This window comes from Ranitomeya imitator, chromosome 7 (genome assembly GCF_032444005.1).
Source record: "Ranitomeya imitator isolate aRanImi1 chromosome 7, aRanImi1.pri, whole genome shotgun sequence".
In the NCBI taxonomy this organism is placed as follows: domain Eukaryota; kingdom Metazoa; phylum Chordata; class Amphibia; order Anura; family Dendrobatidae; genus Ranitomeya; species Ranitomeya imitator.
This window is the reverse complement of record NC_091288.1, coordinates 22318131-22335409: the sequence shown is the minus strand read 5'-3', so window position 1 is coordinate 22335409 and position 17279 is coordinate 22318131. Positions and strand designations below refer to the sequence as shown.

At 41.4% G+C, this 17279-nt stretch overlaps 1 protein-coding gene across 1 annotated transcript in view; it reads right to left on the bottom strand.

Annotated features, from left to right (window-relative positions):
• The window catches only part of ARHGAP15 (Rho GTPase activating protein 15), a 696217-nt gene that overhangs the window by 536581 nt on the left and 142357 nt on the right, over positions 1-17279 (bottom strand). The window contains exons 6-7 of the mRNA XM_069732881.1: positions 16444-16528; positions 10930-11019 (exon numbers count right to left, since the gene is read on the bottom strand). Coding sequence (XP_069588982.1) covers positions 10930-11019; positions 16444-16528 — 175 coding nt within the window. The remainder of the gene's footprint in view (positions 1-10929; positions 11020-16443; positions 16529-17279) is intronic.

Here is a 17279-nt window from a genome sequence, read left to right as displayed (position 1 = left end):
CGGGCGCTGTGTGCAGGGAATGCCAGAAGCAAACGGTCAACAAGAGTTGATTGTTTGGTTGCTAATATTAGTTCCAAGTTCTCATGTGGCATTATATTTTGCAATTTGCCTTTATAGCGAGGATCAAGGAGGCAGGCCAACCAGTAATCGTCATCGTTCATCATTTTAGTAATGCGTGTGTCCCTTTTGAGGATACGTAAGGCATAATCCGCCATGTGGGCCAAAGTTCCAGTTCTCAAATCTGCGGTTGTGCTTGGTTGAGGGGCAGTTTCAGGCAAATCCACGTCACTTGTGTCCCTCAAAAAACCAGAACCCGGCCTTGCCGCGCCAACAATTTCCAGTGGCCCCGGAAAAGCTTCCTCATTAAAAATATAATCATCCCCATCATCCTCCTCCTCCTCTTCGCCCGCTACCTCGTCCTGTACACTGCCCTGGCCAGACAATGGCTGACTGTCATCAAGGCTTTCCTCTTCCTCAGCTGCAGACACCTGATCCTTTATGTGCGTCAAACTTTGCATCAGCAGACGCATTAGGGGGATGCTCATGCTTATTATGGCGTTGTCTGCACTAACCAGCCGTGTGCATTCCTCAAAACACTGAAGGACTTGACACATGTCTTGAATCTTCGACCACTGCACACCTGACAACTCCATGTCTGCCATCCTACTGCCTGCCCGTGTATGTGTATCCTCCCACAAAAACATAACAGCCCGCCTCTGTTCACACAGTCTCTGAAGCATGTGCAGTGTTGAGTTCCACCTTGTTGCAACGTCTATGATTAGGCGATGCTGGGGAAGGTTCAAAGAACGCTGATAGGTCTGCATACGGCTGGAGTGTACGGGCGAACGGCGGATATGTGAGCAAAGTCCACGCACTTTGAGGAGCAGGTCGGATAACCCCGGATAACTTTTCAGGAAGCACTGCACCACCAGGTTTAAGGTGTGAGCCAGGCAAGGAATGTGTTTCAGTTGGGAAAGGGAGATGGCAGCCATGAAATTCCTTCCGTTATCACTCACTACCTTGCCTGCCTCAAGATCTACAGTGCCCAGCCACGACTGCGTTTCTTTCTGCAAGAACTCGGACAGATCTTCCGCGGTGTGGCTGTTGTCGCCCAAACACTTCATAGCCAATACAGCCTGCTGACGTTTGCCAGTAGCTGCCCCATAATGGGAGACCTGGTGTGCAACAGTGGCAGCTGCGGATGGAGTGGTTGTGCGACTGCGGTCTGTGGACGAGCTCTCGCTTCTGCAGGAGGACGAAGAGGAGGAGGAGGGGGTGCGAACGGCTACAGCCAACTGTTTCCTAGACCGTGGGCTAGGCAGAACTGTCCCAAAATTGCTGTCCCCTGTGGACCCTGCATCCACAACATTCACCCTGTGTGCCGTGATGGACACGTAACGTCCCTGGCCATGCCTACTGGTCCATGCATCTGTTGTCAGGTGCACCTTTGTGCTCACAGATTGCCTGAGTGCATGGACGATGCGCTCTTTAACATGCTGGTGGAGGGCTGGGATGGCTTTTCTGGAAAAAAAGTGTCGACTGGGTAGCTCGTAACGTGGTACAGCGTAGTCCATCAGGGCTTTGAAAGCTTCGCTTTCAACTAACCGGTAGGGCATCATCTCTAACGAGATTAGTCTAGCTATGTGGGCGTTCAAACCCTGTGTACGCGGATGCGAGGCTAAGTACTTCCTTTTTCTAACCATAGTCTCATGTAGGGTGAGCTGGACTGGAGAGCTGGAGATCGTGGAACTAGCGGGGGTGCCGGTGGACATGGCAGACTGAGAGACGGTGGGAGATGGTATTGTTGCCGCCGGTGCCCTAGATGCAGTGTTTCCTACTACGAAACTGGTGATTCCCTGACCCTGACTGCTTTGGCCTGGCAAAGAAACCTGCACAGATACTGCAGGTGGTGCGGAAAATGGTGGCCCTACACTGCCGGAAGGGATGTTGCGTTGATGACTAGCTTCATTGGCCGAGGGTGCTACAACCTTAAAGGGAACCTGTCACCTGAATTTGGCGGGACTGGTTTTGGGTCATATGGGCGGAGTTTTTGGGTGTTTGATTCACCCTTTCCTTACCCGCTGGCTGCATGCTGGCTGCAATATTGGATTTAAGTTCATTCTCTGTCCTCCATAGTACACGCCTGCACAAGGCAAGATTGCTTTGCGCAGGCGTGTACTATGCAGGACAGAGAATGAACTTCAATCCAATATTGCAGCCAGCATGCAGCCAACGGGTAAGGAAAGGGTGAATCAAACACCCGAAAACTCCGCCCATATGACCCAAAACCAGTCCCGCCAAATTCATGTGACAGAGTCCCTTTAAGGGATGTTTGGTAGTTAGTCCAAGCTTGCAAATGCATGGTGGTTAAATGTCTATGCATGCAACTTGTATTGAGACTTTTCAGATTCTGCCCTCTGCTTAAGGTAGTTGAACATTTTTGACAGATGACTTTGCGCTGATCAATTGGATGTTGTTTAAAAAAATGCCAGACTGCACTCTTTCTAGCATCGGATACCTTTTCAGGCATTGCAGACTGAGCTTTAACCGGATGGCCACGCTGTCCTCCAACAGGTTTTGGCTTTGCCACGCGTTTTGGGCAAGATACGGGCCCGGCAGATGGAACCTGTTGCGATGTTGATGCCTGCTGCGGCCCCTCCTCCTCCGCTTCAGAACTGCTGCCGCCTGCACCCTGTTCCCCCAATGGCTGCCAATCGGGGTCAAGAACTGGGTCATCTATTACCTCTTCTTGTAGCTCATGTGCAACTTCGTCTGTGTCACCGTGTCGGTCGGTGGTATAGCGTTCGTGATGGGGCAACATAGTCTCATCAGGGTCTGATTCTTGATCAGCACCCTGCGAGGGCAATGTTGTGGTCTGAGTCAAAGGACCAGCATAGTAGTCTGGCTGTGGCTGTGCATCAGTGCACTCCATGTCAGATTCAACTTGTAATGGGCATGGACTGTTAACTGCTTCACTTTCTAAGCCAGGGACGGTATGTGTAAAGAGCTCCATGGAGTAACCCGTTGTGTCGCCTGCTGCATTCTTCTCTGTTGTTGTTTTTGCTGAAGAGGACAAGGAAGCGACTTGTCCCTGACCATGAACATCCACTAACGACGCGCTGCTTTGACATTTACCAGTTTCACGAGAGGAGGCAATAGAGCTAGAGGCTGAGTCAGCAAGATAAGCCAAAACTTGCTCTTGCTGCTCCGGCTTTAAAAGCGGTTTTCCTACTCCCAGAAAAGGGAGCGTTCGAGGCCTTGTGTAGCCAGACAACGAACCTGGCTCCACAGCTCCAGACTTAGGTGCAATATTTTTTTTCCCACGACCACCTGATGCTCCACCACTACCACTACCCTCATTACCAGCTGACAATGAACGCCCCCGGCCACGACCTCTTCCACCAGACTTCCTCATTGTTTTAAAAACGTAACCAAACTAACGGTATTTGTTGCTGTCACACAACTTCCACGGTGAGCTATAACTTCAGTATGATTTAGCTACCTCTTTACAGGTGGGTGAGACCACAACGAAAATCAGGCACAATGTTACACACTCTGTTGTTGGTGGCACCAAATGAGAGAGATGCCACACACGCAGGACTGTCACTGAAGCACAAATGTAAATATTAATCTCCCACTGTTTTGTTTTTTTTTTTTTTTCAGGGAGACTTTAGAAACAAAATAAAATAAAATGATTTTTCAGGGAGAATTTAGAAAACAAATAAAACAAAAAATAGGCTTTCTATGGCCCACTGAGTGAGAGATGACGCACACAGGAGTCAGGAGTGGCACACAAGCCCAGAGGCCAATATTTATCTCCCACTGATTGATTTAGTGATTTTTTCAGGTAGAATTTAGAACCCAAATCAACCAAAAAAATAAATAGGCTTTCTATGGCCCACTATTTGTGAGAGAGATGGCACGCTCAGGACTGGCACACAAGCCCAAAGGCCAATATTAATCTCCCTTTTTTTTTTTTCAGGGAGAATTTATAAAACCAAAAAAAAAAAAAAATAAATAGGCTTTCTATGGCCCACTATTTGTGAGAGAGATGGCACGCTTAGGACTGGCACACAAGCCCAAAGGCCAATATTAATCTCCCACTGATTGATGTAGTGATTTTTTCAGGTAGATTTTAGAACCCAAATGAAGCAAAAAAATTAATAGGTTTTCTATGGCCCACTGAGTGAGAGATGGCACACACAGGAGTCAGGAGTGGCAAACAAGCCCTGAGGCCAATATTTTTCTCCCACTGATTGATGTAGTGATTTTTTCAGGTAGATTTTATAACCCAAATGAAGCAAAAAAATAAATAGGCTTTCTATGGCCCACTGAGTGAGAGATGGCACACACAGGGATGGCACTAGCAGAAATGTCAATCTTAATCTCCCACAAAAAAAAAAAAAAAAAAAAAAAAGGAACTGTCCTTCAATTACTATCTCCCTGCAGTAATCTCAGCCAGGTATGGCAGGCAGCAATAAGGAGTGGACTGATGCACAAATTAAATAAAAAGTGTGGACAAACAAACAAGATAGCTGTGCAGAAAGGAAGGAACAAGAGGATTTGTGCTTTGAAAAAAGCAGTTGGTTTGCACAGCGGCGTACACACAGCAATGCAGCTATCAGGGAGCCTTCTAGGGCAGCCCAATGAGCTACAGCGCTGAGGGGGAAAAAAAAAATGTAGCTTCCACTGTCCCTGCACACCGAAGGTGGTGTTGGGCAGTGGAAATCGCTACAGCACAAGCGGTTTTGTGGTTAATGGACCCTGCCTAACGCTATCCCTGCTTCTGACGAAGCGGCAGCAACCTCTCCCTAAGCTCAGATCAGCAGCAGTAACATGGCGGTCGGCGGGAACGCCCCTTTATAGCCCCTGTGACGCCGCAGACAGCAAGCCAATCACTGCAATGCCCTTCTCTAAGATGGTGGGGACCAGGACCTATGTCATCACGCTGCCCACACTCTGCGTTTACCTTCATTGGCTGAGAAATGGTGCTTTTCGCACTTTTTTGTTAAGTATATAATTCCACATGTGTTAATTCATAGTTTTGATGCCTTCAGTGTGAATGTACAATTTTCATAGTCATGAAAATACAGAAAAATCTTTAAATGAGGTGTGTCCAAACGTTTGATCTGTACTGTGTATATATCTTATTTTTATAACTTTTAGCAAACGAGGTTCTTACATGGTGAACCAATTCTAATGTTAGAGATTCAGTAGCACATGACACATCACATAATCCCAGCTATAATAATTCTGATTAGTAACAAACATGTTATAGAAATAAAAAAAATAAAAAAAGTGAAAAAAGGCAAACTCGGGGAAAAAAAGACAAAACAAACGAAAAACATTGTTCTGTGTCAATTAATATGATGTGTTACATTTAACCGACACTGAAACAACAAACATCTCCCTTCAAGGAAGAAGTTCATTATGCCAAGATTGCTTGTTGGAGGACCTTGAGCACTTTCTTACCACGGGCCAAATGTACAATAAGGTCAGATACAATGCAGGGATCTTCCCTGGTGACCTGTCAAACATATTGAATTCAGAAAGGCAAACAGCTGAGACAAGACCAAGTAGGCAAATAAATAAAAAAATCTATTGTAAGGAAGTTTATGTGCAGCGGCCATGGCTTTGTAAGGTTTAGGAAGCATGAAAGATTGAGCATCTAGGTTATTTTATGCTAATCGGGTCACAGATGCTTCAATGGTTGTATTACGGAAGGATATGGAAGATTCTTCATTGGTCTCCTACACTTGATTGCATGTTGAGCAGATTAATAAAGATCAGTCAGTTCTAATTTAATATTTCCCAATGAGAGAATCAACAAATATTCTTATCATAAGTTCTGCTGTGTTACTCATGGAAGGAATCAGATAGAACACAGATGGGGAACCCGTCTAAGAACAGTACATGGGGCCCTTGTCCGTAAAGGAAGTCTACTTTTATTTTCAGGTTGTACATTTCTTTAACACTTTACTTGAGTTACTGTTAACAGTATTTACAGCAGCAACATGGACCATGGGAACCTGCAGAATGGAAATGACTCATTGACAAAAGTGAAGAGGGCCTTTTCTATGAAATGTGCATAGGTCACTGTGCAGGGAGGAGGAGGTGAGCTGTGACTTCACCTATTGTGAATGGTGGATCCTGTGTTATCTACTGTATATAGAGGTGTTATCAGTCATTGTACAGGAGGAGGAGATGAGCTGTGACTTCACCTATTGTGAATGGTGGATCCTGTGTTATCAACTGTATATAGAGCTATTATCAGTCATTGTACAGGAGGAGGAGGTGAGCTGTGACATCCCCTATTCTGAATACTGATGCTGTACCCTGTGTTACCTATATTGAATGTGTACCTGTCATTGTAACCCTACCTGTGATGATAATCAGATGACTATTGAGAAATCACCTGTAAAGACCAGGGAGTGGCAGACTTATGAGACTCTAGTCTTTCTGTAGATAACTTTCTGGCTTGGAATTTATGCCCAAAAGGGTCCGGCGTTGGACACTTAATTATAGGGGAGCCACTAGAGATCAATTCTAAACTAATTAAATTTAATTAGAATTTCCCACAGTTTATAGATTTAGGTAAATCTATATTTTATTTTGATTTTGATTTGTGCAAATTCATTTCATTTCATTGTACAGCGCCAAAAAGGAGTTAAACTAAGAAAAAAAAGAAAAAAAATACTTCACCATTAGTGATGAGCGAGTATACTCGTTGCTCAGGTTCTCGAGCACGCTCGGATGGTCTCAAAGTTTTTATGACTGCTCAGAGATTTAGTCCCCACCCCCTCGGAAGCTGGATGATTTGTGACTGATAGACAGTTTGATTATATGTGGGAATTCCCTAGCAACCAAGCAACTCCCACATATACTCAGCCTGGCTAGTAGCTGTAAATCATTCAGCTGAGGTGACGAAAAGTAAATAATGCTCGGAGGTCACCCGAGCAACGAGTATACTCGCTCAGCACTATTCACCATCACTTGTCCAGCAGCCTCTATCCACTCTGGACTTATTTTCCTGCATCCAATCTGACCCAGTCTGATGTGTCCCAGTATCTTTGGTTCCTCTGCGCTTGACCAGACCTCAAAATGTCACAACTTCAACTTGTATTGTCATAAGTCATGACACTGCAGGAGTTCTACTCCTTGACATTGTCTCTGTCTTGTGCGACATCTTGACATAAAGGTTTGGTCAGTTGCGAAGAAGCTCGGCTGTGGCAGACCGGACCGGGAAGCGTAAATGCAGCTGGACACACGAGGGCTAAGGCAAAGTAATTATAATTTATTTTTTTTAATCTATGTTTACTATGCTCTGGAGCATAGGAAAGAACTTTTGACTTTCAGTAAACAAAATTGACGTGACTCGAATTTCTTGGACAAATTGAAGCCGATTTGCCAAACTGGCTTTCAGCAGACTCGCTCATTGCCGATCACCACCTTTCCTAGCTGTTACTTGAAAGATAAAGAAAAATCCAGATCACAACTACTCTCAGTTACTCATCTTGCAGTGTGCAATAGTCCTGTGATAAACAGAGACTCTAAAAGATAAAATGTTGAAATACGCAAAATGACCGACTTTGCTGTGCTGCATCCAACAAACTCCGCTCTGCCACCTCTCTACAGAGATCTGATTCCTCCATACTCTCAGAAGAGGTAATCACAGGACAACAAGAACCTCATCAGCCGAGCGCCAGTCCTTAATGCGGTTTTATTTCGTTATTACCACCATTTCTGTGTAAATGACAGTTAGGATTATTTAAGATTATATTGTAATCCTTTTAATCCTCAGCGCCTTAAATTTCAGTCCAAACACCAAAGTGCACTTAGCAAAAAATGTTTCAAGCTAGGCGATCTTCCCATAAATCGCCCCTTCAGCATCGCCCGTGATGGAAAGCCCTAACCTTCCTTGACGGCACCAAACAGACTTGTAATTGCGTTTAAAGAGAAAGTAATTGTCCCCGCTGTCTATTTTTCATCCGCTCGTTCTCCGCTTCACCTTAACATTTCTCCGCTCGCGCTAATTTAAACAGAAAATAATAAGCAATGAATTCTCCGTATTATTAAAACCAACAGCTCTACGAACCCTAATACATAATACAGGCATAAGCACCTGCAACCGTCTCATTATATGGCTGTAATTAATATCTCCCCTCCGATATAATGGATTTTAAATGTAAACATTGCTAACAGGTATAATTTCGTCTCACTGATTCCTCTTATCCAAATTATTCAGTGGTCATTTTCCATATACAATCAATAATTCATGGTCTTAAATTGAAAACTCAGGCTAATTTCGACAACGGAATTTTTACTGACATTTCTAAAGAGAACACATCAGCCGGGCTAATTATTGCCTCGTTTCACTGTGTGGCCTTTCATTATACCAGAGGTAATGAAAATAAATAAATAACAATAACACAATGCTTTGCTTCCCTCTTCTCACGCTCGAAGCCCATGGACCAGAAGGGACGTAATGTTTTCATTTTACATTGACCTTTATGTTCTTGGGATCATAAAATGATGTTTTGTTTCTTTACATAGTGTATAATGCTGTCACAATGTGCAAGAGGCAACTGTAAGATAGCAATGAGATAACCAATTAGCCAGGACAGCTATTACTTTGCATTGTATTACAATTAAAGAGGTCATCCCGTCTGAAGACCGTTTACCATAACGGCAGCTTTGCCGATGGTTGTAGATCTATTGGACGTAACCTCAACGTACACATTGGAAGAGCTTCCGATATTATTGAAAACCTTTGACATGTCATTGTGATGGTCAACACTTCTGACCTAGCGAGTTGTGGAAAACCCCTCGTATTGACACAGAAGTGCTCAACTTAGATCTGTGACCCCATGTTTCATCGATGGGCACAGATCAGACAATCTGTACACAAAAAAAGTGCAGTGACACATATCTCTTCTACTACTCTGCCAGTGACTGTCACAATACATACACTTTGCGTGTGTGTAAATATATATGCAGTACAGAGCAAAAGTTTGGACATACCTTCTCATTTAAAGATTTTTCTGTATTTTCATGACTTTGAAAATTGTACATTCACACTGAAGGCATCAAAACTATGAATTAACACATGTGGAATTATATACTTAACAAAAAAGTGTGAAACAACTGAAATTATGTCTTATATTCTAGGTTCTTCAAAGTAGCCACCTTTTGCTTTGATGACTGCTTTGCACACTCTTGGCATTCTCTTGATGAGCTTCAAGAGGTCGTCACCGGGAATGGTTTTCCAACAATCTTGAAGGAGTTCCTAGAGATGCTTAGCACTTGTTGGCCCTTTTGCCTTCACTCTGCGGTCCAGCTCACCCCAAACCATCTCTATTGGGTTCAGGTCTGGTGACTGTGGAGGCCAGGTCATCTGGCGTAGCATACCATCACTCTCCTTCTTGGTCAAATAGCCCTTACACAGCCTGGAGGTGTGTTTGGGGTCATTGTCCTGTTGAAAAATAAATGATGGTCCAACTAAACGCAATCCGTATGGAACAGCATGCCACTGCAAGATGCTGTGGTAGCCATGCTGGTTCAGTTTGCATTTCAGTTTTTAATAAATCCCCAACAGTGTCACCAGTAAAGCACCCCCACACCATCACACCTCCTCCTCCTCCATGCTTCACGGTGGGAACCAGGCATGTAGAGTCCATTTGTTCACCTTTCCTGCGTCGCACAAAGACACGGTGGTTGGAACCAAAGATCTCAATTTTGGACTCATCAGACCAAAGCACAGATTTCCACTGGTCTAATGTCCATTCCTTGTGTTCTTTAACCCAAACAAGTCTCTTCTGCTTGCTGCCTGTCTTTGGCAGTGGTTTCCTAGCAGCTATTTTACCATGAAGGCCTGCTGCACAAAGTCTCCTCTTAACAGTTGTTGTAGAGATGTGTCCGCTGCTAGAACTCTGTGTGGCATTGACCTGGACTCTAATCTGAGCTGCTGTTAACCTGCGATTTCTGAAGCTGGTGACTCGGATAAACTCATCCTCAGAAGCAGAGGTGACTCTTGGTCTTCCTTTCCTAAGGCGGTACTCATGTAAGGCAGTTTCTTTGTGGCGCTTGATGGTTTTTGCCACTGCACTTGGGGACACTTTCAAAGTTTGCCCAATTTTTCAGACTGACTGACCTTCATTTCTTGAAGTAATGATGGCCACTCGTTTTTCTTTACATAATACAAATTCTAACAGTCTATTCAGTAGGACTATCAGCTGTGTATCCACCAGACTTCTGCACAACAGAACTGATGGTCCCAACACCATTTATAAGGCAAGAAATGGCACTTATTAAACCTGACAGGCCACACCTGTGAAGTGAAAACCATTCCCGGTGACTACCTCTTGAAGCTCATCAAGAGAATGCCAAGAGTGTGCAAAGCAGTCATCAAAGCAAAAGGTGGCTACTTTGAAGAACCTAGAATATGAGACATAACAAAAAAGTGTGAAACAACTGAAATTAAGTATATAATTCCACATGTGCTAATTCATAGTTTTGATGCCTTCAGTGTGAATGTACAATTTTCATAATCATGAAAATACAGAAAAATCTTTAAATGAGAGGGTTTGTCCAAACTTTTGGCCTGTACTGATATATATATATATATATATATATATATATATATATATATATATATATATATATATATATATATATACATACATACATACATACATACACACACACACATATGGACATACATATACACACACATCGCTTCGATAGGCTTTCAAACTAAGTACACCAGCTTCATCAGGTCTAAGATGGAATTGGGAATTTTGGTGACAGTTCTACATGTCCCTATCGAGAAATATTTGATGCGGCAACATTGTGCATTGTTCTCCTCTCATGGTCTTGATTAGATGCAATAAGTCACCACAAGCTTAAAATTTGAAGAAAATATTGTTTTACCTGGAACACATTTTTCCGACTGGATTTCTCATTTGTCCACTCAATCAGCGCCCCCCGTAGATCTATGTACTCAGATTTAGTGCCGGATTTCTGGAAACATGAAAACACATTTGCTTTTAGATACAAATAAGTTAAAAAAACAATTAAGTGATATTTACTCATCTACTCTAAACCTGTTTGTTTTTGCGGTCACTAGCTGTACAGAAGTAATGATGGTCCATTCTTCGATCACTTGACGACTAATTACCATGATTGGCTGCAGCGGTCGGGTGACTTGAATGGGGAGTTATCAGAGTTCCAGACAACTGCAGCCAATCATGGGCCTTAGTAGGTGCAACTCCACTCGACTGTTGGTTTATGTACCCTCATTGACCACTTCATTAAGATCTCTGAACATGTTAGACCTTCGATTGTGTCTAAACTTATAAACACAAACATTGCGGATATATTACCTGTTTCACAATTTATACAAAATAAATATAAAATTAGAGAAGTTTTCCTAACTTTTTATTTCTATGATTTCTTTACCCATTTTCAAATTTTGAAAGATTTTTTTTTTTAACCCATCAAAAAGTTTCACTAATTATAAACACAAGATACAAAATCTGTAATATCGAAAGCAGAAGGTGGAAATATTTAACAAGCAAATCACTATCCAAATAAAAGTCAGATGAAAAGAAATGTTTTTCCTATAGGAAGACTCAATCATGGATGAACATTGCAGAAAGAAAAGATATATGGGCACAGATAGAACTGGAGTATTTTATAGACTTTTATGATCTCTAATGAGACGGTTTTCGTAAATTGTCATTGTACATGGGCTAATAGATACAATGATGAGAGTTAAGAAGCAGCAAATTGCGCACAGGGTCCTAATATATATATATTATTAGGGCTGAAAATTATTTATATAAATGTTATTTTTTACAAATCACTTAATGTTACATAGTGTGGAAAAGATGTGCAAATACATATTTAAATTCTACTCAAATATTACAAATATCCACATTTACCAAAATGCATATTTTGAAAAAAAAACTAAACTGCGAAGCAAGGGTCTGTTTAACAGTAAAAAAGAGGAGTATCATTTTGCTATAATCTCCCATTATAAAATTATAACCTTTTTTTTTTTCGGAAGGATGAGCATTTGATCTCTGCCACCAACTATTGAGGTAGCAATTCTAAAAGTCAATATTGACCCTTTAATGAGCGTTGCCATATGACTTGGGTTAAGGAGCCAAACCAGAAATTCCATTTGTAGACATGTGTTTCTGGGGGTTTGCCCCTCCTCAGTGCAAAGCAAAAGATCTGATTTGGCGAGGCAAGATACTTCTTTCCTGGAACAAAGGAGTCCAAAGACTTACAAAAGGACCAGTAGAGCATCGGCATGAGAGCAGGAAGGAATTGGTAAGGCAAGTATCATTTCTTTTCATAGTTTAATTATAAACTTTTTTCATATGGATATAGCCTTTTCAGAAGGAAGATGAGTTGATCTCTGGCACCACCCTTTTTCAAGCCTTGCCGCATAACTTAGGATAAGAATCTAAACCAGAAACTAAATTTGCTGACACACACTATGTGCAGAATTATTAGGCAAGTTGTATTTTAGAGGATTATTTTTTATTATTGATCAACAACTATGTTCTCAATCAACCCAAAAGGCTCAAATATCAAAGCTTAATATTTTTGGAAGTTGGAGTGGGTTTCTTTTTTAGATTTGGCTATCTTAGGATATCTGTTTGTGCAGGTAACTATTACTGTGCAGAATTATTATGCAGCTTAATAAAAACTAAATATAATCCCATCTCACTTGTTAATTTTCACCAGGTAAACCAATATAAACTGCACAAAATTTAGAAATAAACATTTCTGACATGCAAAAAAAAAACCCCCAAAAAATTAGTGACCAATATAGCCCCCTTTCTTTATGGTGACACTCAGCAGCCTCCATCCATAGATTCTGTTAGTTGCTTGATCTGTTACGATGAACATTGCGTGCAGCAGCCACCACAGCCTCCAGACACTGTTCCGAGAGGTGGACTGTTCTCCCTCCCTGTAGATCTCACATTTTGTGAGGGACCACAGGTTCTCTATGGGGTTCAGATCAGGGGAACAAGGGGCCCATGTCATTATTTTTTCTTCTTTGAGACCTTTACTGGCCAGCCACGCTGTGGAGTAGTTGGAGGCATGTGATAGAGCATTGTCCTGCATGAAAATCATGTTTTTCTTGAACGATACCGGCTTCTTCCTGTACCACTGCTTGAAGAAGTTGTCTTCCAGAAACTGGCAGTAGGTCTGGGAGTTGAGCTTCACTCCATCCTCAACCCGAAAAGGTCCCACCAGTTCATCTTTGATGATCCCAGCCCATACCAGTCCCCACCTCCACCTTGCTGGCGTCTGAGTCGGAGTGGAGCTCTCTGCCCTTTACTGATCCTGCCTCTGGCCCATCCATCTGGCCCATCAAGAGTCACTCTCATTTCATCAGTCCATAAAACCTTTGAAAAGTCAGCCTTAAGATATTTCTTGGCCCAGTCTTGATGTTTTATCTTATGTTTCTTGTTCAGAGGTGGTGGTTTTTCAGCCTTCCTTCCCTTGGCCGTGTCCCTGAGTATCCCACACCTTGTGCTTTTTGTTACTCCAGTAATGCTGCAGCTCTGAAATATGGCAAAACTGGTGGCAAATGGCATCTTGGCAGCTTCACGCTTGATTTTCCTCAATTCATGGGCAGTTATTTTGCGCCTTTTTTGCCCAACACGCTTCTTGCGACCCTGTTGGCTATTTGCCATGAAACGATTGATTGTTCGGTGATCACATAACAAAAGTTAGGCAATTTCAACACTGCTGCATCCCTCTGCAAGACATCTCACAATTTTGGACTTTTCAGAGCCCGTCAAATCTCTCTTCTGACCCATTTTTCCAAAGGAAAGGAAGTTGCCTAATAATTAAGCACACCTTATATAGGGTTTTGATGTCATTACACAACACCCCTCCTCATTACAGAGATGCACATCACCTGATTTACTTAATTGGTAGTTGGCTCTCAGCCTGAACAGCTTGGAGTAGGACAACATGTATGAAAAGTATCATGTGATCAAAATACAACTTGCCTAATAATTCTGCACACAGTGTATGTTTTAGGGTGTTTGCCGCTCCTCAGCGCAAACCAAGATATATTCTTTGGCTGGGTGAGAAGCCTCCTTTTCCTTCTGAAGAGGCTACTTATATATTTAAAGAGCCAGAGGAGCATTCCATGGTCTATAAATCTTTTTTTGTTTTCAAAAAATTCTAATTGAATGGACAACCTCATTAAAGCTCACTCTGCGCTAGATAATTATGTAGCACAAAATTTTTGGGGGGAAATCTAGAAGATTTCATAAAAAAAGAAATTGTTTAGCCTTCTTCAAATGAAAAAAATTTTCCTCAATTTTTTAACTCTGTCTTAAACCCTATAATGTTTTTTTTTCTAATACACTGTTATTCCTAGATGGTCAACAGTGGTGAATTTGCCGTCAAGAGGCGCAGCCTGATGTTCATTTCTACTGACTTTGCTTTGTGACAACAAGTTGTCCTCTCCATGCTTGAGTCAGTGACAAATAAAAAATATCACTTTCCTTCCTGCTTTGTTTTTCATATTTTCTTCATTTATTAGAAAGAGATACGTTATGACAGATACTCTTGGCAGCGAGGACTAAACTGATCTTTGTCACCTGCCAAAAGAGGAAATGGCTTATTCTAAGTGACTCCAGCTTGAAAATCACCTTCTCGGGCAGCCATCATTCCAATAAGGTATGGCAGGTCTCATCCAGCCTTGGGTATCCTTCACAATGGGGCTCTGTCAAACGCGTTTCTGTATGTCCCTGCACCATCATCCTCTCATTGACTTGTTCTCCCTTTATTGCCACACAGAGGTTTGTAAACTTTCACAGCATTATATCTAAGGCTATAAGAATACATGCCAGATTTGTCTCAACAACTTATCTGTCATATCTGGGAAAACGAAGATCAATGCTCCCTCCTCGGGCACAATGTGGAAAAAAAAAAAAAAGTACAAAGTGGAATTTGCTGCAAGTGCTTGCTTCTAAAACTGTAACAGTTGCAATAGAAGAAATAGCGAGCGCTACCGTTGGCTTTCTAGGACAGGAATCACGCATTTTACTAATTTATGCGCAATACTAGACTCGCATTTCTGCCCTTATTATTACATTTTATGTAATTTTATTTTCTTTTCATCAACAGTAAGAGATTAGTTGTTTTTATATTTTAGCACTTGGACTTAATGTTTTGGGCAGTATTGAGTCCCCGTAATATTTCTAAGTTACTTCTTGAAACACTTTAAGCAATGCATTTTTGGAATTCAATGCCTTTCTATAAGAGGTTACATTTGGCTAAGGATGAACTACTGGAAATTTTGTTCAAGAGTTGGTAAAAGCATCAAAGTCATGTAAAAATCACAAATGTAATGTTCTACTAAAGGGAAAAATAATCACGACTGGTCCAATGACAATCATTAGAGTTTCAAGGGTATACAAATCCTTGGGTTTTTCATTTCCCCCCCCCATAGGGGACATTTATGGTTAAGATAAAATCATAGCTTTCCACAATTGTAATCTGACCACAATGTTTCCCTGTAGGGTAAAAATATAAATTAAGGGACATTATTCTAGTGGCTTTGCATAATTTTTTTTCGCCATTAGAGAAACATTTTGGTGGAACCCAAATTTATCACAAAATGAAAAGTCGAGCCTTAGTTTCACTCTACAGTTGGGAAAAAAATGTCTCCTTTTTTCGGTTATAATTTCTTATGAAACTGTCAATCGGATAACTTTCTAATCTTTAGGAGTTTTTGGGTCAGATTACATCTGTTTTTATGGGTTGAGTAATAGGTGGAAGCCACAACACAGTGCTGGATCTTCAATGCGATGGACTTTGGCAGTGACTGATGAGGCCCCCTTAAAAAGTGATCTTTGGCTTATATGATGCTTTGACAGAAAGAATCATGGATCCTCTACACTTATAATACAGTAAAATAATAAAATGACAAAGGAACATCATAAGACTTGTGCAGTCTAGATGCAATGTTTAGTTCTTTAGCCAATGCATGCACCACTTGGGAAATATACATGCGTCATATTGGTGTTTGCAGAAGCAAAAATCTGCAGTAAGTCAAGTCATGCAAGAAAATCAGATGGGTTGTGTTATTAAATAAAATTAAAAAAAATAATTTCCTGATTGGTGGAGGTCTAGCCATTGGGGTGCCTGTCGATGTTGATAAAAAAGCAAAAACCACTTCAAAAAGTTGTCTGCATAACATGGGAGCATCACTTTGCATGAAAAACTGCTTAACTAGTCCTACTGTCCTTCATTTTGAGGACTGTATGGTCCCCACTGAACATAAAGTGATCTCATGGCTTCTCAAAGTTGTAATGGACAGGTCATGTTATCCAACTAAAGAGTGATACGTCAGCGCCATCGCCTACTAGATCCAAACTATAGAAGTCTTTAGAATGCACTGACCATATTTGCTGTCAGCTCCTTGGCGTCCTTGTAGAATTCCAGCCGTTCTTCGGAAAGCACGACATACGTAGCAGTCCAGTTTTTCCTAGAACATAAAAAGATGTTGAGTCCACACTCAATGAGTTTGTATAAATTAAGAAAAGCAACTTCAATAGTTAAAGTTTACAGACAGAAAGACTGAGAACCTGATTAATCATTTGCCTGTTTTGTTTTTTTTTTCTTCTTTTTATGTCTTGCGATATTTGTTTATCTTTTTGCACCAAACTCTTCAAAATTGGCTCAAGTTTCATGAATTTGGGGCAAAATCAAATATGCTCTTTATGTTTAGTCTAAACATTTTTCTCAAATTTTTAAAACAAAGTTGAATGTATCGTTAAATCATATAAAAAAATTAAGGCCTAACTGAGGCTTTCATTTTTCTCTCGAGAAAAATAGACCACACTAAGATGTAAACCAAGTGCAGTATGATTGTGTGTGACCCATAGACTTGCTTTGGCGATTTTGATCCGTCTCTCTGATCAAAATCATACGTTTCGGTGATTTTTCGTGAACAGCTTGGTCTACAAAAAAAAAAAAACTGCTGACATGTGAATGGCTCCATTGACTATCACAGGTATGAGTGCTACCTGTGAAAACCACCGATTACACTTGTACGCAAAAAAATGGAAGTCTGAATGCGGCGTGAAGAGCCAGAACTTAGTTTGTGGTCACCAAACATCTTGAAAAAATAAAAAGCAATCAAAATATTGTATGTACCCCAAGATGGGGTCAATAAAACCAACAGGTCATCATGCAAGAAACAAACTCCCAATTGGCTAAATTGACGGAAAAGTGAA